The 26120-nt window shown below is 44.7% G+C and overlaps 1 protein-coding gene across 1 annotated transcript; it reads right to left on the reverse strand.

Annotated features, from left to right (window-relative positions):
• Window positions 1-510: 510 nt before the first annotated feature.
• On the reverse strand, window positions 511-24199 carry rbsn (rabenosyn, RAB effector). Its single transcript, XM_084333267.1, has 13 exons — window positions 24107-24199; window positions 21165-21457; window positions 19255-19389; window positions 14769-14869; window positions 14579-14624; window positions 13453-13614; window positions 11323-11588; window positions 8980-9050; window positions 8559-8645; window positions 7870-7972; window positions 4817-4921; window positions 2992-3246; window positions 511-2123 (listed from the first exon to the last, which is right to left on the reverse strand). Exons 2-13 carry the CDS (start codon window positions 21325-21327, stop codon window positions 1185-1187), a joined length of 2433 nt encoding a protein of 810 aa, XP_084189393.1. The 5' UTR covers window positions 21328-21457; window positions 24107-24199; the 3' UTR covers window positions 511-1184.
• Window positions 24200-26120: the final 1921 nt, after the last annotated feature.

Genomic DNA, 26120 nt, shown 5'->3' on the forward strand with positions numbered 1-26120 from the left:
CCAAATACAACTCCAAAACGTTCCTGTAAACATGTCACGAAATACACTCCATAGTGTGAATACAAATAGTTCCGATTATATATCTGCTTAGAAAATGTGTAATTCTTTTATTTTTTTGAAATTTTCCACATGGTAAATACACACAGGTCACAACATGTTTACAGGAAAGTTTCGGAGTTGTATTTGGAGTGTATTTCGTGACTGTTGGGAACTAGGCTACACTGGCACACCTACTTCCAGTGAATGAGGCTAAGCTAGGCTAACGGTGCGGCTGTTCCCTAAAGCCTAATGCATGTACAGAGAAGAAAAGGGTTTGTATCTGCTCGTCTAACTCCAGGGTAGATGGCAAATAAGCAAATTTCCCCAAACGTTGGCGTGTTCCTTTAACCCTTGCACTGCCACACGACAGAAGGTTAGCCCTTTACTATCACACAACCGACGGCGATGCTCCATCATTAGCATCATTAGCTCCGCATTTGATGCTAATGATGGAGCATCGCCGTCGGTTGTGTGATAGTAAAGGGCTAACCTTCTGTATTGTCACAGTGAAAGGGTTAACCGGCTGTCGTGTGGCAGTGAAAGGGTTAACAGCATCACTTGGGCCAAAATGCCTCCAGAGAACCAGGTGTTACTTGTAGTGCTTGTAGTACGACGATCCAAACAAAGGAAGACGGGTCCCTTCAGAGAGACGGTGCGTCTCTGATATCGGGACTGGCGTCATTGACGGCCGACCTTCACCCGATCCTGAAGTCAGAGGGTTCATTAGTCGTCCAGAGTGAGCGACAGACGGCCTTCTAGAACCGCCTCGACAGCCCCGACAGGAAGTAGCAGGTGACGTTTTTAGAGTTAAGTCTCACGGAGTCAAGAACACCCTGGATACCGAGATTCTCCCGGAGTCCGACCACAAGGAGGAGGAGGAGGAGGGAGGAGACGACTCACATCCTCATCGTGGAGCAGGGCTTCCTCTCCTGCTCTACACCTTACGGACCTTTGACCCGACGTACTGAAATCGAATCCATTTTATTTCCATTCCATACGAAGAATGCAAAAAGGAGGAGGTGCTCATCAAGGAACTACGCAGTGTGCCAGACGACCCCCCCCCCCCTGGTCTGTTTTAACGGCCACGTCTGGCCCCATGTACGTCAAACACAAGAACGTCAGAGAGAGAGGGGGGGGTTGGGGTGTCAGTGTGTCTTCTTCTTCTGTTCCTGCAGGGTGCGCTGCAGCTCCCCCAGGTTCTCCGACAGCAGCTCCACTTCGTCGAGGCGTCCGCTGAGCTTGGCGTCGAAGATGTACGCCCGGATGTTGTCGATCTGCTGCAGCAGCAGTTCCTCCTCGATCACGTCGACGTCCGGCGGGGCCTCCTCATCCTCCTCCCCCTCGAACGGGTTGGTCGAGGCTTCCGGAGGAGAGTTGCCAGAGGCTTCTTCCGTGAAAGGGTTGCCCGCGTTGCTCTCCCCCTCGTCCCCAAACGGGTTACTAGGTGTGGCCCCGACCTGGCTCTCCTCTCCTGCTCCTTCTCCTCCTCCTCCTTCCTCGTCCTCCTCCTCAAAGGGGTTGTACTCCTTCTTCCCGTTGGCCACCTCTTGGTGCTCCTTCTGGATCTCCTCAAAGAAGGGATTGGACGAATCCTCCTCCACGGGAGTGGCCTCGTCCTCGTCGTCGAAGGGGTTGAGGGAGACGGCGCTGTTCTGTCCTTCGCCACCAGGGGGGGTCACCTGCCCTCCTAAGCTCCTCAACCGCGGGGGCGACTCCTCCTCCTGGCCCGTCAGAGCGGGGAAAGCCTTTAAAGACGGCGGGCTCCTTTCCGCTTTAGGAGTCAGTTCCTCTTCTACCTCCTCCTCCTCCTCCTCCTCCTCCTCCTCCTCCTCCTCCTGAAAGCCCCCCGGCTGTCTGAAGTCCAGAGAGCTCTCCCAGGTGAAGGAGGGCTGGCTGGCGCCCATGGCCGGAGGAGGAGCCCTGTGCTCCCTCTCCTCCCTCTCCCTCGCCTCCAGGCGCTGGAGCTCCTCCTGCTGCAGGCTCTCCTCGCGGGCCAGCTTCCGGGAGAGGGCGATGGCCAGGCCCGTCTGCTGCTGGTCGTACTCGTCCTGCAGCTGCCGCAGGTTCTCCTCCAACATGGCCACCTAGGTAGGTACCCATGTACATGTCAAAATACTTCCCAAAGGTCAGTGAATACCACGACCACAAAACCAGAGGGAGCTCCACAAATCATGTTAAACCCAGATTCGGCTCAAACAAGGGACTAAACACGTTTCGCAATTATGCCACAACAATGTGGAACGCACTACCTAAAGCTGTAAAGGAATGTGAATCCCTACCCACTTTCAAAACCACTCTCAAAGAACACCTACGGGAGACTGCAATTCGAAACTGGCCCCAGTAAATGTCCTAACGCAACCCCCTCCAATGTACAGTTCCCCCCACCCCGCCTACCCAACCCCCTCCAATGTACAGTTCCCCCCACCCCGCCTACCCAACCCCCTCCAATGTACAGTTCCCCCCACCCCGCCTACCCAACCCCCTCCAATGTACAGTTCCCCCCACCCCGCCTACCCAACCACCTCCAATGTACAGTCCCCCCCCCACATACGAAACCCCCCCCACCCCACCCACCAACAACCTCCAATGTAGTTTCCCCCCCCCCCACCTACCCCCCCCCCCCACCCCACATACCCAACCACCTCCAATGTACAGTTTCTTCCCCCTCAAATGTATATACTCTCTTTTTAGACTCCTTTTGTAAATAGTACTGTATATTTGTAGATCTGGTATGTCATAAATGTCAGTAACAGTATTGTCTACCTGTATGTCTTGTATGTCATAAATGTCTTGATGAATTGAAAATGGGGGACCCTGATGTAAACAAGATGAAAGTCTTTCTCTGGTCTGCATCCCCTTAACAAGTGTGTGTATTGAGCCGTACTGTATTGTACCCATTCTGCAATCTGTTAAATAACATTTTCAATCAATCAATCAATCAATCAATCAGACCTCGTCGTCCCGCTGGGCCGCCCGCGCCTGGCGCAGGAAGGACTGGATGTTGTGGATCTGCTGCAGCAGCGGGTCCTCCAGCTCGCTCTGGGTGTGGAAGGTGTCCGAGGACGGCAGCCAGCCGGCGGCCTTGGTCATGCGAGGGGCCCTGGGGGACCTGGGGGCCCGGGAGGAGGGGAGCTCCCCGTTGGTGCTGGCCGAGGAGACGCGGCTCTTCTCAGCCTCCTGCCTCCTCCTCACGGCCTCCTGAGCAGTCTGGAGGGGGAGGGGAGGAGAGGATACCATAATTATTAATTATATTGTTAATTAGAGTTAATTATAGAGTTAATTATATTGTTTACACTGCCTTTTTATAAAAAAAAAATATTAACCATTATGAAACTATAATAAGAACATTATTTCTTTAGGCCCGCAGTCAGTTGTTGAGTGGGACTGTCTGCGAGTCAATGAACGGCTCTATTTTATTTATTCAACGGAAATTCCCATCACTAGTGTGATTATGTGTCCCATCACTAGTGTGATCATGTGTCCCATCACTAGTGTGATTATGTGTCCCATCACTAGTGTGATCATGTGTCCCATCACTAGTGTGATTATGTGTCCCATCACTAGTGTGATTATGTGTCCCATCACTAGTGTGATCATGTGTCCCATCACTAGTGTGATTATGTGTCCCATCACTAGTGTGATCATGTGTCCCATCACTAGTGTGATTATGTGTCCCATCACTAGTGTGATCATGTGTCCCATCACTAGTGTGATTATGTGTCCCATCACTAGTGTGATTATGTGTCCCATCACTAGTGTGATTATGTGTCCCATCACTAGTGTGATTATGTGTCCCATCACTAGTGTGATTATGTGTCCCATCACTAGTGTGATTATGTGTCCCATCACTAGTGTGATCATGTGTCCCATCACTAGTGTGATTATGTGTCCCATCACTAGTGTGACTCTACGAGGAGCTAGCCAGAATGAAGAGCACGTTCAGCCAAAGACTCATCCCCCCCCCCCCCCCAGACACACCAACAAATCAGGCTCTACAACAAAGGGCTCGGACGACCGGCCCTGCTGCCAGAACTATCGCTGTCAGAACTCGGGACATGAGAACTCATATCCACGTGCACCCATTGTTTTTTTTTGTACTTCTATATTGTATTTGTATTTATATATATATATAGTGCATTATAGATACTGGACTGCATAGGACTGTGAAGCTCTGTATTCCCCCCCCCCCCCACATGTACCCCCCCCCCCCCCATGCTGCTTTGACACCTGAATTTCCCCAAGAGGATTAATAAAGGATCATCTTATCTTATTATGTGTCCCATCCAGCCCTAGTGTGATTATGTGTCCATGTGTCCCATCCCTAGTCTGATTATGTGTCCATGTGACTCCCATCCCTAGTCTGATTATGTGTCCATGTGACTCCCATCCCTAGTCTGATTATGTGTCCATGTGACTCCCATCCCTAGTGTGATCATGTGTCCATGTGTCCCATCCCTAGTGTGATCATGTGTCCATGTGACTCCCATCCCTAGTGTGATCATGTGTCCATGTGTCCCATCCCTAGTGTGATCATGTGTCCATGTGTCCCATCCCTAGTGTGATCATGTGTCCCATCCCTAGTGTGATCATGTGTCCCATCCCTAGTGTGATCATGTGTCCCATCCCTAGTGTGATCATGTGACTCCCATCCCTAGTGTGATCATGTGTCCCATCCCTAGTGTGAGCATGTGTCCCATCCCTAGTGTGAGCATGTGTCCCATCCCTAGTGTGATCATGTGTCCCATCCCTAGTGTGAGCATGTGTGGGCCGCACTCACCAGTCTCTCCTGCTGAAGCCTCTTCTCCTGCTCCTGTTTCCTCTTCTCCCTCAGCTCCTCATACTTGTCCCTAGTGGGTAGAGACATCAGACCTAACAGCTTCTCCTGTTGGGGGGGGGGGGGGGGGGGGGGGAGAGGAATATAAAACACACAAATACATAACTGAGCATGAACGCGGTTTCTTCAATCTTCTGGTTATTTAATATAACATCTCTCGATGTGGCTCGATCTACCGAATGCACCATTGGAGGTGGGCTTCCCACAGGACATTTACACCAGGCGTTGCAGGGCCAAGGCTAAGAGAATAGTCAAAGACTCTAGTCACCCAAACAGCTCAGGCAAGCGCTACCGGAGTCTCATGGCCGGCACAGAGAGACTCAGAAGGAGCTTCTATCCCCAGGCCATCAGGATGCTCAATGTGGACTCACTATGCAACACTAACCCAGCCATCTACATTAATACACAGTCATTTTTATCTAAAGTGCTTTACAATTTTGTTCCTCACATTCACACACCGATGGCAGAGGCAACCATGAAAGGTGCCAACCTGCTCATCGACACAGTCCCCGGAAGGAGCGGGAATTGAACCAGGATCCTTCCGACTACTAGGGGTTGGGTACCGTTCACATTTGAACCGGTATCTGTGAATCGATACCGGTACCCAGCGGTACCTTTTTTCTGTACTTTAGTCTCTAAAAATGTTATCTACCTACAGTACCACACTTGCGACCGTTTTGGGCTTGCCATTGCCCCGACTGCTTTGTTGTTGTTGAATCAAGTCAAATCCTAAGTAAGCGTGTATTGTGCACGTGAACGTGCGGCACACTTCATAGGTTTCGTGGTAAACTAAACGTTGACGTCATCGGACTTAAAAAATAATGTTTACCGAAATGTGGCACCGGTGGATCTCACATGAATCGGTACTCCGTAGTACCAACATGATTCGGTCAATACCCTTAAAAGTACCGGATTCGGTACCCATCCCTACCGACTACCAGACGTCCACTCTACCTCCTGAGCCACTGTCGCCCCTGTTCACCTTAACTCTTTAATTGCCAGACCCAAGATATCTCGGGTTAACTCGCCAAGCGTTGGACGCCAGAACCCGAGATATCTCGGGTTTTGGTTGTTTTTTTCTTTTATTCGCTATTTTTATTCATTATTCATCCATTGACCTCGGTGTTGCCATATGAAAGGATTTTGAGATCGCCAAAGTGCAATAACGGCCGCATCGTGCCAGATGGCAGTGTATATTTATGCATTTAGACGGAGCTGAGTAAGTTGCTTCATCCGACCTATTCGAAACGCATCTGGCACACTCGATCCATAAGTTTTGCCAAATTATGTCCGGGACCAGATGGACACCAATACTGGAAATCGTGATCAGACAATTGGAATATTCTTTTTGGAATACCACCGACCACAGATAAGGACTATCTGACATCAATTTCAGCTTGATCCAACAATGTTTTCATATCCATCCAGCTGATCAGCGTCTGTAGTGTTCAACACGAATACCGTTACTGGCAATCAAAGCATCAGAAACGACCCCCCCCTTTCATGCATTCATGATGAAACATAATACCTATTATATACATTTGATTTGGAAATAGTAGCGTGTCCAGGCAAGAAACGCCAACGCTTATAGTAGAATTCACGTTGCGCCCTATTACTCGCTTCCCAGGAATTAGCCCGGATCACTCTGAAATTATACTTATATTCACCACGGGATAACGCGTGAACGTATGCATGAAAGAATGATCTCTTTTTTGCATCTTGGACGGAAGAAAGTCAGTGTCAAATGACTATAGTATTGTCTCCATAGCTATAATATAGAATATAGATATAGCTCTACAAACAAGGTGACGCACGCCTATCTTTAAAGCGTGGCATAGCTACAATGGGACACGGCTAATCCCTGGCACTGAATGAGTTAACAACACTTTCTTTTTTTTTTATCCACTTTTTCTCCCATTTTCTATATTTTCTCCCATCCCAATTTCGTATCATCCAATTCAACCCTCCCCTGTCACAAACGCTGTTTCTTGCCTCCCACAAGCCGGCTGCAATGTGGACTAAGTCATACATAGCACAAGTCCCCTCCGGTACTTGAGGTAACAGCAGTCGCATCTTTTCACCTGCGCAGCTCGATCTCTCAGTGGCGAGGAGTAACGCGTGGGAGGCTCACGCTGCCCCCGACACTACCTGATTCTACTACGCAGGCGCACCAACCGACCTGTAGGAGTCGCTGTCCACAACGCCCGATCCCCACCCATCAGTTTCCCACCCCCTAATACGGCCAATGTGTATTAGTATGAACGACCAGCTAAACTGAAAGCAATGTGGAGCGCTGGGCTCGAACAGGCAAGCCCAGCATCTCCTTCATTCGTGGCGAGCGCCTTGCCCACTACGCCACGTAGCCGCCCTGAGTTAACAACACTTTTTAACACTACACCATATTGTATATTTATTACTCAAAGATTTGCACTACATCTCTACCTCATTTTTGCATTTTGTACTTTAGTTTTGTATATTTTGTATAGTGTTTGGTCTTTATTCTTTAAACTTTTTTTTTTTTGCTGTATGAAGCACAATAGCAGGAGGCTCATACAGAACCAAGCATTTCACTGTACTGTACATGTACCTTATTCAGGTGCATCTCAATAAATTTGAATATCAAGGAAAATGTATTTCAGTAATTCAATTCAAATAGAAAATCACATAATATCATTACACAGTGAAATATTTCAAGCCTTTATTTCTTTAAATTTAGACGATTATGGCTTACAGCCAATGAAAACCCCAAATTCAGTATCTGAGAAAATGTGAATATTACATAAGACCAATAAAGAAAATACATATATATATATATTACAGAAATGTCGGCCTACTGAAAAGTATATGCACTCCATACTTGGTCGGGGCTCCTTTAGCATGAATCAATGCGGCCTGGAGGCAACCAATATATTTACTTAATATTCTAATCTATTGAGATGCACCTATATATGGGACAAATAAAACAAAACTTGTGCCGCGGCTCTCCGGAGCCTCACCTGGACGAAGAGCGTGGCCGTGTAGCGGATCATCTTCTGCAGCTGCAGGGTCTTAGGGTGAGGCGGGGGCTCCTCCTTCATTCCAAGGGTCAGAATCCTCTTACTGTAAAGAACACACAGAACTCTCTTACTGTAAAGAACACACAGAACACTCTTACTGTAAAGAACACACAGAACTCTCTTACTGTAAAGAACACACAGAACTCTCTTACTGTAAAGAACACACAGAACACTCTTACTGTAAAGAACACACAGAACTATTTGACTGTAAAGAACACACAGAACTATCTTACTGTAAAGAACACACAGAACTATCTTACTGTAAAGAACACACAGAACACTTACTGTAAAGAACACAGAACTATTTTACTGTAAAGAACACACAGAACTCTCTTACTGTAAAGAACACACAGAACTCTCTTACTGTAAAGAACACACAGAACTCTCTTACTGTAAAGAACACACAGAACACTCTTACTGTAAAGAACACACAGAACTCTCTTACTGTAAAGAACACACAGAACTCTCTTACTGTAAAGAACACACAGAACACTCTTACTGTAAAGAACACACAGAACTCTCTTACTGTAAAGAACACACAGAACACCGTTTTTGTCTGTGATTTTTTTACCCCTCAAATATGAAAACCAAAAAAGAAAAACATTCACACTCCAACAGAGAAAGGGTACCTTAGCGCATCGATAAGTTCGTAGTATTTTTGGACCTCCATTCGCAGTCCGGCAGCAGTGTCCAGATTGTACGTGGTTTCTCCGGCACTGGGAAAGTAGAAAACAGTGAGAATAAGTAAACCACAACTTTTTAACTATACAAAAAGGAACTCTCCGGGGCGCCCTCATGGCGCACCGCATAGGGTTCGCCTCCCGCTCCCGGGCTGATTTGTCGTATGTCCTCCCCCACGTCTTCTGCCGTTCTGCCTCTCCTCTGTCGGTCTTGTATGGTCAAAAAATTAAGCTGTAAAAATGCTAAAAATAAATCTTAAGCAAGCAATTGACCCATCTCAAACCTGGCCCTCTTTTCTTGATCCTCCCATCACAACTGTTGCTTTTGAGGACATGCTTTAAAGACAAAAAAATAAGTAATGGGGCTTACTTGAGCGATTCAGCCATTCGGATGTATTCTGGAGCCTTCTGGTCCACCTTGTCCATGCACAGCCTCAGCCTCTGGCAGGAAGACGGGGCAGGGAGACACAGCGAATAAATGGTAAATGGTGCAGTTTATATAGCAGCTTTTATCTAAAGCGCTTTACAACTTATGCCTCACATTTGACCCACTCACTCACACATTCACACACCGACGGCGGTGGCGACCATGCGAGGTGCCGACCTGCTCATCAGTTGGTTAGCAGTTAAGGATCAAGTGTCTTGCTCAAGGACACTTCGACACGCGGCCAAGGAGGAGCCGGAATTTAACCGGGAACCTTCAGATTACCAGACAGCCGCTCTACCTCCTGAGCCACAGAAAGGTAAGAGCATTTGAATGTGCGTAAATGATTACATACATGAAGACATTTGACTATGAAAGAACCTAGGCCAATATGGGGACAGAAGGACAGTTCCATATAACACAGAGTGGTGCGCTGTTGTTTCAGAGAGCTACAATGGGACAGGGGGGTTGCTCGTCTAGAAGGTCAACATCCATATTATGCAAAATCCCAACTGCTTGGGTGACGACCGCGACTCCTAAGAATAGGTTGAAACTAGGGATGAGTTAGAATATTCGAATTTTCGAATAGTCGATGCCAAGCTCCACATTCGATTTTCGTGTCAGTCGATTCTTTTTTTTAATATCATTTAAAAAATAAATCTTTTTTTAAAGATTTATTTTTAATTGAAGCAAACCATTCTTATTTAATTCCTTTTTATATTTAGAGGCAGCCTAATTTTCATAGCCTAATTGATCTAAAAGATGCACATGCTACTACTGTTTCTGTTTGTTTATTAAAACCGATTGATAGGCCAATGCAACGCTGTTATTATAGGCTACGATGGTGAACGGCGTCATTTAGATTTATTGTCGGTCAGCTGAGCCGACGTTCTGAAGGATCATCTGAACTTCAGATTCTGAAGTGCCTATTTATGTGCAATACCCTTTGATTTTAATGATCCATTCTATTAAAAAGAATAACTGAATTTAACTAAAAGTTGCCATCATCCAAACAATTGGGGTTTTGTATCAAGAGATAGGATAGGTCCCTTTCAGTTCAATGTTCAATCCCCTCTGAGACCCGAATGCCACTGGTTTCAGTTGCCTGCTCAGTGCTCTTCCCCTAAGGGTAGCAGCTAGCTTACTCATCTACTGGCCAAAGTGGCAGGAGGTGGTGGTTGTAGTAGTAGTAGTAGTAGTAGTAGTAGTAGTAGTAGTAGCAATAGTAGTAGTAGTAGCAGCAGCAGTAGTAGTAGCAGTATCGGTATCAGTAGTAGTAGTAGTAATAGTAGTAGTAGTAATAGCAGCAGTAGTAGTAGAAGTATCGTATCAGTAGTAGCAGTAATAGTAGTAGCAGCAGCAGTAGTAGTAGTAGTATCAGTAGTAGTAGTAGTAGTAGTATCAGTAGTAGTAATAGTAGTAGCAGCAGCAGTAGTAGTAGTAGTATCAGTAGTAGTAGTAGTAGTAGTAGTAGCAGCAGCAGTAGTAGCAGTAATAGTAGTAGCGGTAATAGTAGTAGCAGTATCAGTATCAGTAGTAGCAGTAGTAGTAGTAGCGGTATCAGTAGTAGCAGTAATAGTAGTAGCGGTAATAGTAGTAGCAGTATCAGTATCAGTAGTAGCAGTAATAGTAGTAGCGGTAGTAGCAGTTTTATTCAGCTAGCTTATTCATATACTGGCCATAGTGGCAGGTAGATTCAGAGATTCAGAAGATGCCATTATTCTTCCAGTCCATTTAGATTTGAGAGCAGAGGAGTCTGCTCACGAACCTGCCGAGGTGTCTAGTAGTATAGTGGACGACCCAAGCAGCCAAAGGCAACAACATCCGACAGCGCTTGGCTGCTGCTAACCGCTCTCAAAGAGCACCTACGGGAGGCTGCAATTCGAAACTGGCCCCCGTAAAAATGTCCGATGCCCCCGTCCTACCCACCCAACCACTCCTAATGTACATTTCCCTCCCCCTCGTATGTATATATTTACTGTTAGGATCTCGGTTTAACAGTACTGTATATTTGCATATCTTGTACGTCACTAATGTAACAGTACTGTATATATATGTATGTCTGTCATGTATGTCATAAATGTCATGATTAGATTAGATTTTTATATCTGTATGTCATGTATGTCATAAATGTTATGATGAATTGAAAATGGGGGACCCTGATTGTAAACAAGACGAAAGTCTTTCTCTGGTCTGCATCCCCTTAACAATTGTGTGTATTGAGCTGTACTGTACTGTACCCATTCTGCAATCTGTTCATTAAAGTGTTCAACCAATCAATCAACCAACCTCGTAGAGCTTGACCAGGTCCGGCACGTGGTCCTTCTCCTCCAGCTTCTGCTGCCTCTTGCGCAGCGTGTCCATGCAGTGGCGGCAGCAGCGGATCCTGTCGTCGTCCTTCTCCTCCAACATGGAGGTGACACTGCTGAGGCTGCTGATGCTGCCCCGCCGCGAGCCCATCCCACCGCCGCCGCCCCCTGCTGGAGGGGACTGGGACTGCCCGGGGCTACCGGGGGGGACGCACAGGGCCTCCCGTGTCCCAGTCGTCAGCTTATCTACAGAACAGAGGGGGGGAGGGAGAGAGAGAGAGAGAGAGAGAGAGAGAGAGAGAGAGAGAGAGAGAGAGAGAGAGAGAGAGAGAGAGAGAGGGCTCTAATTTCACACAGTGGCAGTGAGCTCACTTGACTCCAACCTTGACCCCTCGATGATGTTTCTTTCAATTTGGTTGTTGCTTTTACACGTTGGGTGGTGCTCTTTATGAATAGGGAGGTTGTAGTGGTTACTTCCTGGTCTATAGGGAGGTGTAGTGGTTACTTCCTGGTCTATAGGGAGGTTGTAGTGGTTACTTCCTGGTCTATAGGGAGGTTGTAGTGGTTACTTCCTGGTCTATAGGGAGGTGTAGTGGTTACTTCCTGGTCTATAGGGAGGTGTAGTGGTTACTTCCTGGTCTATAGGGAGGTTGTAGTGGTTACTTCCTGGTCTATAGGGAGGTGGTGTAGTGGTTACTTCCTGGTCTATAGGGAGGTTGTAGTGGTTACTTCCTGGTCTATAGGGAGGTGTAGTGGTTACTTCCTGGTCTATAGGGAGGTGTAGTGGTTACTTCCTGGTCTATAGGGAGGTTGTAGTGGTTACTTCCTGGTCTATAGGGAGGTGTAGTGGTTACTTCCTGGTCTATAGGGAGGTGTAGTGGTTACTTCCTGGTCTATAGGGAGGTGTAGTGGTTACGTTATTGTTGTTTCCGGCCGGTCCACCTTGCTACAGGGGACAAACCTCAGAGAGACGTGGTCCAAAGTAGAACAATGGAGGACATGGATGTAAGGAAATATACTTTTTATTAAAGATTATGTTCCAGCCTGCGCTGGGTGAGTCCCTAATTATGGGAGGGTGTGTAAGTTCAAGTTCTGTTTTATTTGTCACATATAAGGTACATTACAGTGAAATGCTTGGTTCTGTATGAGCCCCCTGAGATTGTGCTTCATACGGTAAAAAATTATAAAGACCAAACACTATACAAAATATACAATATACAACGGTAAGTACATATAACACACTACTTCAACATCTACATAATAACACACTACTTCGGGGTGAATGTCTCAGTATTGTTAGATCCTGATGAAGACGGACAAATGCGTTGAAATGTTCGTCAAATGCTTAGTAAAGGTTCATTGCCTTACATGTACAGTATGTGCCAAGTCTCTCTGAAGTGTGTCCTCTATTCTGCCCCCCCTCAGAGCCCCTGGCTCTTTATGTGTTTTATTATTTGATCACATTTGGTTGATTGTGTATGGTTCTTTTTTTTTTGATCCACTTTTTCTCCCATTTTCTATATTTTCTCCCATCCCAATTTCGTATCATCCAATTCAACCCTCCCCTGTCACGAACGCCGTTTCTTGCCTCCCACAAGCCGGCTGCAATGTGGACTAAGTCATACATAGCACAAGTCCCCTCCGGTACTTGAGGTAACAGCAGTCGCATCTTTTCACCTGCGCAGCTCGATCTCTCAGTGGCGAGGAATAACGCGTGGGAGGCTCACGCTGCCCCCGACACTTCCTGATTCTACTGCGCAGGCGCACCAACCGACCTGTAGGAGTCGCTGTCCACAGCGCCCGATCCCCACCCATCAGTTTCCCACCCCCTAATACGGCCAATGTGTATTAGTATGAACAACCAGCTAAACTGAAAGCAAATGTGGAGCGCTGGGCTCGAACAGGCAAGCCCAGCGTCTCCAGATTTAGTGGCGAGTGCCTTGCCCACTACGCCACGTAGCCGCCCGATTGTGTATTGTTCTTTTTGACTGACCCAGTACACGGAGACAAATGCCTAGCGACTTTGATTCATACTGGAAATACTGAATAATGCATGACGCCAAATTATTTTAATGTATCACACCGCTACGTTTGTGTTTGTTGTACTTACATGCCAGCGGCAGCGGGACGAACTCCATGCACTTCCTGCACATGATGGAGCCGCAGAGTCGGCAGTGGTGCCGGCGGTTCCGGATGTTGAACTTGTTCCCGCAGTCGGGACAGAAGGGGACGTCCGAGTCGCTCACCCACGACACCACAGACTTCTCTATCGCTAGGAGAGGTGCATTCAGTCATTATGTGTCACGTTCACCCAGGACACCGCAGACTTCTCTATCGCTAGGAGAGGTGCATTCAGTCATTATTATGTGTCACGTTCACCCAGGACACCGCAGACTTCTCTATCGCTAGGAGAGGTGCATTCAGTCATTATGTGTCACGTTCACCCAGGACACCGCAGACTTCTCTATCGCTAGGAGAGGTGCATTCAGTCATTATGTGTCACGTTCACCCAGGACACCGCAGACTTCTCTATCGCTAGGAGAGGTGCATTCAGTCATTATGTAGGACAGTCATGTTCACCCACGACACCACAGACTTCTTTAGAAAGGTGTCTTTGGTCATTATGTAGGACAGAATAAGTCACGTTCAACCACGACACCACAGAACAGACTTAACTCTATCGCTAGGAAAGGTGTCTTCAGTCATTATGTAGGACAGATTGATTGATTGAAAATGTTATTAACAGATTGCAGAATGGGTACAATACAGTACACCTCAATACACACAATTGTTAAGGGGATGCAGACCAGAGAAAGACTTTCGTCTTGTTTACATCAGGGTCCCCCATTTTCAATTCATCATACCATATATGACATACGTGACATACATGACATACAGATAGACAGTACTGTTACATCTAGACATTTATGACATACCAGATCTACAAATATACAGTACTGTTTATGAATACAAAAATAGTCTAAAAAGAGAGTATATACATTTGAGGGGGAAGAAACTGTATATCAGAATAGGTCACGTTCACCCACGACACCACAGACTTTCTCTATCGCTAGGAGAGGTGCATTCAGTCATTATGTAGGACAGAATAAGTCACGTTCACCCACGACACCAGACTTCTCTAGAAAGGTGTCTTCGGTCATTATGTAGGACAGAATAAGTCACGTTCACACACATACAGAAGTGGAGAACTGGAATTTGAACAGATGTGGACTAACCTCTAATCTTGGCTGCGTCCGAGCTGGTCCTGTCAAAAGACGTCAGCTGAAAAGACAAGGGGTCAAGGTGAGCTGGTACTGTTTCGCTTTAAGTCCATTTCTCCACAGAAATGCATAAAAGAGAAAAATTTCACAGCAGTGGAAAGAAGGTCACAGGGTAAAATGTTGTGTCCGGATGGCCACCACACACCTTTTCCAGCCTGATGAGGAGCTTGTTGACCTCTATGACGTAGTGGTCTATCCTGGCCGCGCGGTGCTTTTTAAACAAGTCCAGATGACTTCTGGCCGCTCCTACAGACACGAGATAAATCACCACCGTCAGCAGTCGACCAATAGACACAGAGGACGTGATGTAATCATATCTTGGGCGGGGGAGCAGAGCAGCGTGGAGAGAGTGGACACATCATCGGGAGTCATGAAGAGGGCACCTCCCTTCACAGATGTTTCATTGAGCGGTTACCACAAATACGTCCTCTAGTCTACACACACTCCTAGCAACCTGACCACCCTAACAACAATACTACTTCAACATCTACTTATAAAACACTACTTCAACATCTACTTATAAAACACTACTTCAACATCTACATAATAACACAATACTACTTCAACATCTACTTATAAAACACTACTTCAACATCTACATAAAACACTACTTCAACATCTACATAATAACACAATACTACTTCAACATCTACATTATTATTATTATTATTTTTTAAACAGCACCAACATTTCCAGCATTACTAATTTCAGATTCAATCAAAGCATCTGGCTTCATGACAGGCCTACTGAACACTGAGGGCTAGATCCACAAAGAATGGATTGCAATCACCTGCGCGGTGATTGATTGAATGAAAATGTTATTAACAGATTGCAGAATGGGTACAATACAGTACGGCTCAATACACACAATTGTTAAGGGGATGCAGACCAGAGAAAGACTTTCGTCTTGTTTACATCAGGGTCCCCCATTTTCAATTCATAATGAATTGTAAGTAAGGGTGTAATTAGCACTGTGCAATCCATTCTTTGTGGATCTAGCCCTGAGTATATGTAAAACAGTGGAGTAGTACATCAAGGCCAGTCTCACCCAGCTCCTGGGGCTCTGACCATTGAGGGGCGAATTCACAAAGAATCGATTGCGCGGAGCCAATAGCACCCTTAACTGTGCGCGATTAGCGCCCGATATTTGCTCCGTCTTTGCGAGCCATTCACTAAGGATATTGCGCGGATGATATACTAGTGCAAACACGCCCATAGGTGTGCAATTTGCTCCCGATATCAGTCAGCGCAGTTTGCTCGCGGCGCAGTTTGCACCTGGCAGCGCTGTTGGCAGATATCAGGAAGGGGAAAAAATAAACCCGAAATGAGGCATAGACATAACAGTATTTTTCACCATTTGTATTTAGTTTATTTCGTAATGTATAGAGGTTTCTTAATTTGTCTTTTCATGACACATTGCATCCTTTGTTTTTGTCACTATCTTTCGTCATTGCATGTTTGTCAAGTCATCTCCAAATAAATTATTTTGAGCAGACCTGTCCATGGTGCTGAATCTTTAGACCGAAGTTAGGCACTGTGCCAGTGAAAATATATTCTCATTTAGAAATATCTTTTGAGTGAGAAAGTTGTATTTAATGTTTAGTTAAAGAGAATAGAACCCACATTATCATATACTCCAGAATAAACGTTTAATTGACCGTGTTTCCAGCGTCTACTCCTCATGGACCTGATGAAACGTTATAAATTAAAAGTTTATTCTGGAGCATACGAGTGTGCGGGTTCTAGTCTCTTTATTGTGATTATTACCTAACACAGCACCCAAAGGAGTGGTGTGCTTTGGGGGGACTATATATAACATTGCCCCACCGCTACGATCCAGGGCCCTCATTCATCAACGTTGCGTACGCACAGATATGTGCTTAACCCGTGCGTACAACCATTTCTAAGCAAAGTGTGGGATTTATCAATTTGAACGTGAACTTGACTTTGTGCGTATGTCTACGCACAGCCCAGAGCATGCGTAGCTGGCGCCCGTTGGTAGAATATATTATTACAACAAGGTAATAAGCTTCTGTGCATTAGTTTCAACACTGGCGTGTTCTGTATGAACCGTAATTCATTATAGTTCATTGTAAAATAGCAACAGTAGTGTAATTATGGTCAAAACCCTATAAATAGCATTTGGAATAATAGGTCTTTATCTCCGAATGAATGCAGCATGGTTTATATAGCATTATCGGAATATACGGGGTGTACTGACTGACTGCGCTCCACGTAGCTCAACTCGTTATTATTTTGCGCACAGACCGCAGAAACACGGGAACGTTTTGATTATATTTAAAAGGCTTTACGTTAAACGAAACAAGTGGAATTTCGAAGCTGTAAGCAGAATACAAGTCATATGAACACCCACGATATAGTGTTCTTCCCCCTTCCTACTGTATAAGAAAGAATAAAAAAACGCATTGCAACGAGAACAGAGGTTATTTGTTGAGTGTATGTGTATTACAAAACCCTTGCAATAATGTGTCTTAAATGAATTAAAAGCATACATGCTCTGGACACAGAGCATATATCGTGTGGGTGATATGACTTGTATTATGCTTACAGAATTCCACGTATTTAGTTTTACAATGTCAAAGCCTTTTAATATAAATCAAAACGTTCCCGTATTTCTGCAATCTATGCGCAAAATAATAAGGAGTTGAGGTAGATACACACTCAGGACGTATTACATGCTGGTATGCTGATTGATATCGCTGCTGTCGGGACAAAACCTCATAACTCCATTTAAAAAACATTTTTTTTTATATAAATCAACTACGTAGATCATCCTCCATATGTGTGTGTGGGTTTTACAAAGTTTAAACAATGGGAAAGCATTAAACCGATCATCTGTCTAAACCTCCTAACTCTATTCACCCTCAAATCTGTGTTAGTTTTTTTCATCTGCTGAAAAGTTGGGTTTTTGGAGTTATGAGGTTTTGTCCCGACAGCAGCGATATGATATAAGGTATAACAATTGTGTGTATTGAGCCGTACTGTATTGTACCCATTCTGCAATCTGTTAAATAAAGTTTTCATTCATTCATTCATTCATTCAAAATAGATGCCTCTAAAAATCATATTATAGCCAATCGAACACAACTAATAAAGGCATTCATATTACAGCACGGTTATAATGACACACACATGATGAATTGAAAATGGGGGACCCTGATGTAAACAAGACGAAAGTCTTTCTCTGGTCTGCATCCCCTTAACAATTGTATGTATTGAGCTGTACTGTACTATGTACCCATTCTGCAATCTGTTAATAAACTTTTCAATCAATCAATCAAACCACCAACGCCAAACAGTGGTCAACGAATGGTCTTTATTAGTATTTTGAGCTGTCCAGGCAGAATTGCAGCAATGGTCTTAGGGAGCCGTTGATATCTGACATCACCGTGTACAAGTCAGCCTTTTATTTATCCCATAACACCGGTTGTGTCTTCTTGGTTCGACAGTGCCTCAGTGAACAATCTCCCGTGAAGTTTCTCAAAGTTCCGCTCGGGTCAGTCCATTATTTCACATCCCATGGGGGGTGTTGCATGACCATATATGGATAATCATGCACGAGCATTGACGGTAGAACAAAGAGGTATTTATCAACACGGAGGAGCGTAGGACCCGTGTACGCACGGTTGATAAATCCAGTTTTTTTTGTGCGTGCACACATTCTAAATTCTGTGCTTGCGTATGAAAATAGAATACTTTCTAAGAAAAATTGATAAATGAGGGCCCAGGCATCTAAACCGGCTTTAGATGCCAAATGTGCGCTCAATCACACCGCACGTTCTGATGTGACCCAATTGTACACAGCCTCTCCAACTATGGCAGGATTACGCACAGGAGTCATAAGCCATGGAGTTGGTAGCCGCCGTCACCTATACAAAAGCACATATTTTCCCCCACACATTTGCAATGAATATATTACAGCACAAACGCTTGTGTCATCCATGTCTGCTGTTCCTAAACATGTAGGTGTTGTGCACACAGACCCAGGGGATTTGGCAACCATACATTCGTTATTATATTACTGGCGTTGCACAATACCTGGGTAGTGAAAACGTGAAACGTGAAAACGTTTGCTTCCTATTTCTGAAAACATGTTCGTTTTCGCTTGGTGGTACAATTCGAACGTGCGTGCAGTCAATAGCGCCGACGACATTGGGGAACGGGAAAGCCAACAATATTTAAATAATAAATAAGATTGCATCGGATCTCTGAATAAGAATAAAAATACGGTCCGGAATATACATAATTTTTATATACATAACATAGAAAAATGTATATCCCGGCACGTATTTTATTCTTATACTCATTTGTATTCTTATTCGTGACCGTTTCCGACTACCTAAATGTTTACGGTTTACTGCCATGATCACCTGAGACGCTGGCAATGACACCCCTTTATAAATTAATTTTAATAATTACCACCAAATCTCTCAAGACGCAAATAGCGTCGCTTTAACTGCGCGTGGCAATTAGCGCCGATCTTTGTGAATTGGGAGTGTTCTTGCGATGAGGCTCATTTGCATAGAAAGGGGCACATGTTCCACCCATATTACCTTATTTAAATGAGGTATATGTAAAACAGTGGAGTAGTACATCGAGGCCAGTCTCACCCAGCTCCTGGGGCTCCCACATGTACGGGTCCACTCCACCATAGTAGAAGGACTCATAGCTGCCAGTATCAGGTCTGTCTTCTCCGTCCCTTTTCAACAGCTTATCTTTGGCTTTCTTGGCCTTCTGAACCAAACCTACAGAGGAGGAAACACGATGACACACAGGATTAACTTCAAGAAGGGGAAGAAGAAGAAGAAAGGATGTCAAATAAAAACAGTGGATAGTGTTATTAGTGTCGCTATAAGCCATTCTCTCTTTCTGTGTGCGTGTGTGTGTGCGCGTGTCCCATTTCTGGTCTTTGGAAAGACCAGATCAGAGGAGTTTGATAGTATTTACTGAGGATGGCCAGATAATGTTGATATTTAAACTTCAAAAAGAATAATACATAGGGGGCAGCTGGGTAGCGCAGCGGACCAAGTGCCTGCCTACCACCGCAGAGACACTGGCATCGAATCCAGCTGTCAGCGATACCTCCAGCTTGGTCGGTCATCCATACTAACACAATTGGCAGTGTTAGCGGGTGGGAAGCCGGTGGGGTGTGTATCCTGGTCGTTGTAAACAGCGACTCCTACAGGTCGGTCGGGGTGCCTGCTCAGCGAGGAAGGGAACTGAAAAAGGTAGTGTGATCCTCCCACGCGTTACGCTCCCCCAGTGAGAGTCCTCGCTGTCAGGTGAAAAGAAGCGGCTGGCTGACTCCGCGTGTATCGGAGGAGACATGTGATAGTATCTATCAACCCTCCCTAGACCGGCAAGTGGGGGGGAAATGCGCGCAACAACCAGGAAGGGAATTGGCATAACGACTAAATTGGGATGGGAGAAAAAATACAGAAAAAAGGGGAAGAAAAAGTATAAAAAAAGGTTGGCTCTGCGGACCGAGTATGAAACCATTGTCATGCAAGAGGAGGAGCAGACACTGGTGGGTCACAGAGAGCTGTGAATACAGTAGAGCACACACACACACACACACACACACACACACACACACTAGAGCTGTCCCTGAAGCCTGTTTTTGGGCTTCGAACTTCGCCAGGGTTTTTCGAACGGACGTTCGAACCTTCATTTTTAATCATACAAAGAATTTGCTCCGAAATTATTTGTATGGTTCAGTACTGTCGAGTCTCGACTTTAGGCACATAGCACACATTTACGCATATGCGCATATTGTGGACTTCAGGAGGTCGGGGGCCAGGGACTACAGCCCCCTCAGCATCGACGGTGCACCGGTCGAGAGGGTGAACAGTTTTAAGTACCTCGGAGTCCACATATCCGAGGACTTGACATGGACCACACACATTGACAGTGTAGTGAAAAAGGCACTGCAACGCCTCTACTTCCTTAGGCGCCTAAGGAAGTTCAACGTGAGTCAGAAGATTCTCAAGAACTTCTACTCATGCACAATAGAGCATCCTGACTGGTAACATTACCTCCTGGTTTGGGAATAGCACCGCACAAGAACGCACAAGACCGCAGCAGACTACAGAGAGTGGCCCGTTCAGCCGAACACACAATCACTGCATACACTTGGTTTAATCTAAACATCCATTCGGAAACGTTGGATTATGAAATAAGACGGGTGAGTGTGAGTCACTCAACTCTCTCTTTTTCGCATGATTGATTAATTTCCTGATAATGTATGACGGTGACCCCTCCTCATCTCGACTAGACTGTTGTTGTCCTGTGTTCGCGCGTGACTTTCGAATTATTGTAGTTACACAACATAGTACTGTGATATTCTGATATATATCACATTCTCCAATATATATTTTTCGTGTAAAATAAATTTTTAATTTTAAAACGGAAATTGAAAAATAAAATAAAGATTTTGAAAGATTCTAATGCCAACGTAATGAACGAAGGTCCGAACGTTTGGGCTCAGCCCCAGAATACAGAGCGACTGCTCTTCACTCACTTTTGAGCTGTCCCCTGACGTGGCGGTCGTCCCCGGAGTGCTCCTCTTCGTAGTGGTCCTGGAGCTGGTAGAACGACTGCAGGTCCTTCAGGCACAGCGGGCACAGGAAGCCCTCCTTCACGTCCCCCGTGCCCTCGAAGGGGGGCGGGTAGCTGGAGGCCATGATAGCAGGGATTGGTTGGGGGGGGGGCACAGGTCTATATCGCAGGTTGGCGGTTTCGGCTTCATTCCACACGCCACTGGGTGGGCAGCCCACCCGCCGTCAGCTCCATCGCACCCGGAGGAAAGTCAGGCTATCGGGAGGAGCAGAGCAAAGCAGAGGCCAACCTTTTAGATAGCATACACTGAAGTGACATTTCAGACCGGGGAGATGTGGTGTCCTCAACAGAGCGGACATGTATAACATTGTATGTTATGTATTAACTGTTTTTAAATGGCTGTGTGGATGCTGTGATGGACACCTGAATCTCCCCTCGGGGATAAATAAAGGTTTTCAATCAGTCAAATGCAGACAGTCCTATTCGATCCCTGCTTGAATGAACCCCAGGTGCACTGGGCTTCAATATATTAGGTAGCTAGCTTGCTGGCTAATATAAAAAAAAAAATCCTCCTACTCCATTAAACTGTAGTAGGAAGGGGTCGAGCTTCTCGGTCCTGGGACCAGCCCAAAAATCCAACAGAACTCCAATGTATGCGCCTGCTTTGATGTATAGCCGGAATGTGAAACTTGAAGCAGTGACACACAGGAAGGACAACTTTTGTGGCAATTCTCTCTTGTGCATTACTGTTTTAAACCATGTGGGAACATCTCGGTACCTTTTGAATATAGACTCTTAACCCTTACATCTCACATTGTTGCCTCTTGCACAGAGCGTTGCCCATCAAATTAATCTGTGTATCATTACAACATACAGTTACACTACTTTCAACTTTGGCCCAACAATTAATTAGGACACTTTTAGTTCAGACTGATTACAAAGCCTCCTCCATAATAATATCCATAAAAAATGTACGAGTTATTGCTGCTGCTGACACTAGTTTCTTAAAACGCTTGAGTACAGGTGTGCTCAACATTTTCTTTTTCATAAAATACTATGGAGTAGGCTGGAGGTCTCTTTCATGAATGGTTGTTATTACACTGATATACACAACTGTTCAATAGTCTGAATACCGAAGAGGGAGGTTTAACCTCCGATTCAGAACTGCTAACAACAATACTAAAACACAGGCTGAACCTCATTTTGTGTGAGCACTCAACGGAGCATTGTGTGGCCCGCCCATTCAATCAGTGCCCCGTCATGTATAGTTTATGGAGCATCCACAGAATATCAAATCAAATCAAATTTATTTGTAAGGCCCGACAACACACGTTATAAGTCAAGAACAAAACAAGAACACCATAAGGTCCAACAAATTTAAAATAAATGCAAATAAATGAAAGATATGAGTGACAATATGAGTAAGTAAGTAAGTAAGTAAGTAAGTGACATCACAGATTGCAGAGTTCTCTTTCTGATTGGTGCATGTCCACAAATATTGACTGTACTGTCCTGGGGCACAGGAAGAAGAGAAATGCTTACAATGGGTAGTATATTAACCAGAGGTGTGTGGACTCAAGTCACATGACTTGGACTTGAGTCAGACTCAACTCAAGTCACACATTTGATGACTTGTTCATACTTAAATTTGACCAAATCTTGACTTGCAACTCAACTTTGACTTTGACACCAATGACTTGTGACTTCACTTGAATTTGTGCCTTTTAATATGACTTGAAAGACTTGATACTCTCCCCAGGCCCAAAATAAATGATGCCATACAAAATGATCATAGCTGTGCGAGAGTAGAGAAGAAGCTAGTTGTGTGTCTCAGTGCAGAATCATCTCAAGTTAATGTACTACTAAGTATCAATCTGTTTTACAATGTTGAAATGGCATTACATTTGTAAAGAACTTGTTTAGGACTCAAACCCCAACGTTCAGACTTGTGATGACTTGCTTGGGAGACTTGCCTGTCATGACTTGGGAGTTGAATTGAGTGTAAAGACTTGAGAGAATTGCAAAACAATGACTTGGTCCCACCTAGTATGCACAACGTTACTCTTTAAATGGAGTTCTACTGAGTAGACTATGCAGCATTGTAGACGTTCGTAGTCTAACTGCAGTTGTCAACAAACCTGTACCATTGGCCACACAGTGAGTTATTAACCATTTCTCGAATTATCCTGCACCATTGTTAGGGACACAATGTACAGTTTCTACGTCAAATGTATATACACTCTTTTCTGGACACTTGTGGTATCACAAACAGTACTGTATTTGCAAATCTGGTATGTCATAAATGTACAGATGTAGCAGTACTGTCTATCTGTATGTCGTGTGTGTCAGTTATGATGAATTGAAAATGGGGGACCCTGATGTAAACAAGACGGAAGTCTTTCTCTGGTCTGCATCCCCTTAACAATTGTATGTATTGAGCTGTACTGTACTGTACCCAATCTGCAATCTGTTAATAAAGTTTTCAATCAATCAATCAATCAATAGTCTGGTCTTTTAACATGAGCTACAGTAGCTAACGCGCATGTATGAGTGCTATTCCACTCTCCATACCATAATAAACACAGCGGATTACTTACAATAGTTAGCTGTTCTTTAGCTAACTAAGAAGGCAAAATATAGATTATTTCCCCTTTCATCTCGCTCGGTAGCTACAGTAACGTTATTGTTCCCCTACAAACACAAGGCTCATTGATTAGCTAGGCGGGCAGCATGCTAGCTGCTAGCTTCCACTCGGGACGCCTTGCTAGCTCCGGTGGACGTTTTCCAAATCCCAATCTCGTACGATAATAACAATAACATCACAGTTTATTAACATCACTTTCAACCGATCAAAACGATCCCCTGATCAACCAAATGATCCCATACAGCATCTACTATACTTACAGATGTGGGTTACTACTACAGTGCTGTTGTTGGTAGTTTGGACTGTCTTGACACTGACAGCTCGACACCACCAGCTGCAGAGCAGCAGCCACCCTGCCCTGTCATGTGACTCTGTCATGTGACCCTGTCATGAAAAACTTTATTAACAGATTGCAGAATGGGTACAATACAGTACAGCTCAATACACACAATAGACTTTTGTCTTGTTTACATCAGGGTGGGTCCCCCATTTTCAATTTTCATCATAACATAAATGACATACATGACATACAGTTTAGTTTCTACGTCAAATGTACTCTCTTTTTTAGACTCTTTTTGTATCACAAACAGTACTGTATTTGCACATCTGGACTGGTATGTCATAAATGTATAGATGTAGCAGTACTGTCTATCTGTATGTCATATATGTTATGATGAATTGAAAATGGGGGACCCTGATGTAAACAAGATGAAAGTCTTTCTCTGGCCTGCATCCCCTTAACAATTGTGTGTATTGAGCTGTACTGTACTGTACCCATTCTGCAATCGGTTAATACAATTTTCAATCAATCAATCAATACATGACATACAGGTAGACAATACTGTTGCATCTAGACATTTATGACATACCAGATCTACAAATATAGTACTGTTTATGAATCACCTATTCTATCCATCACCTCTATTCTATCAGCACCCAGATTATATAGAATAGAGAGGTTGTTGTTGTTGTTGTTGTTGTTGTTGTTTCTGCTTAATGGTGGTGGTGGTGATGGTGTGTGTGTGTGTATTTATTTATATTTACATATTTGATTTCTAAAATATGATTCCTAAACTACTGTTGAAACTGGTTTAATACTTAAACCTGTATAGGCACGTTTAGGCTATTTCTGTAAGATGTTTGGTTTCAGCATAGTGTGCTCATTGAAATTATAATTAAACACAAGATACTTGTGCCCTAATGATAAGCATAAACAATCGTGCGTCACACGATTGGCGCAGATGTCACATGACCAGAAACGTCAAGTGGCCAATCAGATTGCGCAAACCGAATGCGGAAGTGCAACTCCGTTAGGGAAAATATTCACGCAAACCAGCATGCAGATATATGGGCAGCAAGAGCCAGCAAAAGAAAACAAGCAGCAACTGCCAGCATATCACCAGGGTTATCAAGTGGGCACCCCCCCTTCACTGGCGTTTCATCAAGTTAGGCCCACGACACCTCGGGAAGGCTCACCGGTTAGTTCCAGCGTCCCAGAACCACCCCCTCCATGCTAGCTCCCACTTTTCCATGATATTCACACGCCGAACCTCCCCATGTTGTCCTATGTCAAAAATACAATTCCTAATACCAATATCACACATCAGCCCCCAGCTGACATTATTTCTCCTCAACCAAATCCCCAACTCTGCCAATAATGATAAAGTCGATCGTGCTATAAATCCTCTGCATCCTACTTTTTGCAGGATTTCTGGAGAAAGCATGGCACTTGAGACCAAACACTATATATCCATCCTATATAATTGTATATGAATTCCTCTTTGTTTACATACATTGCTTACAGCTTGCTATATTATGTTTAATTGTGTTTTCTTTTTCTTGTGGCCATCTTCGTCTATATAACTTATTGTCAATGTCAAGTATACTATTATATACTTATTGTTTGTGTCTTGTAAGCCCATATGGGCTGGGAATACACCTGTATGTAAGAAACGAAAATACAAATCAAATCAAATCAAATAAAAAATCCACTGGACAAACCCCAGCTTTCCATCCTCACTGTTCAGTTTCGGCTGCCAAGTCTGCATATGATCTAAGTGTTTTCCTTTCATACGCCTCCTCCACTGAAGGCACGGTCAATTCTATAAAGTAAACTAACCGCTGACTACGAGACCATAATACTAGGTCAGGCCTCAAGTTAGTGCTAACTATCTCTCGTGGAACACTACATTTTTCTCCCAAATCTACCTGCATCTCCCAATCAGTAATAGCTCCATGTAGGTGGCCTGACTCATGCCCGACTAAAAACCCACC

This window comes from Notolepis coatsorum (assembly GCF_963971535.1).
Source record: "Notolepis coatsorum genome assembly, chromosome: 17".
Classification (NCBI taxonomy): Eukaryota; Metazoa; Chordata; class Actinopteri; order Aulopiformes; family Paralepididae; genus Notolepis; species Notolepis coatsorum.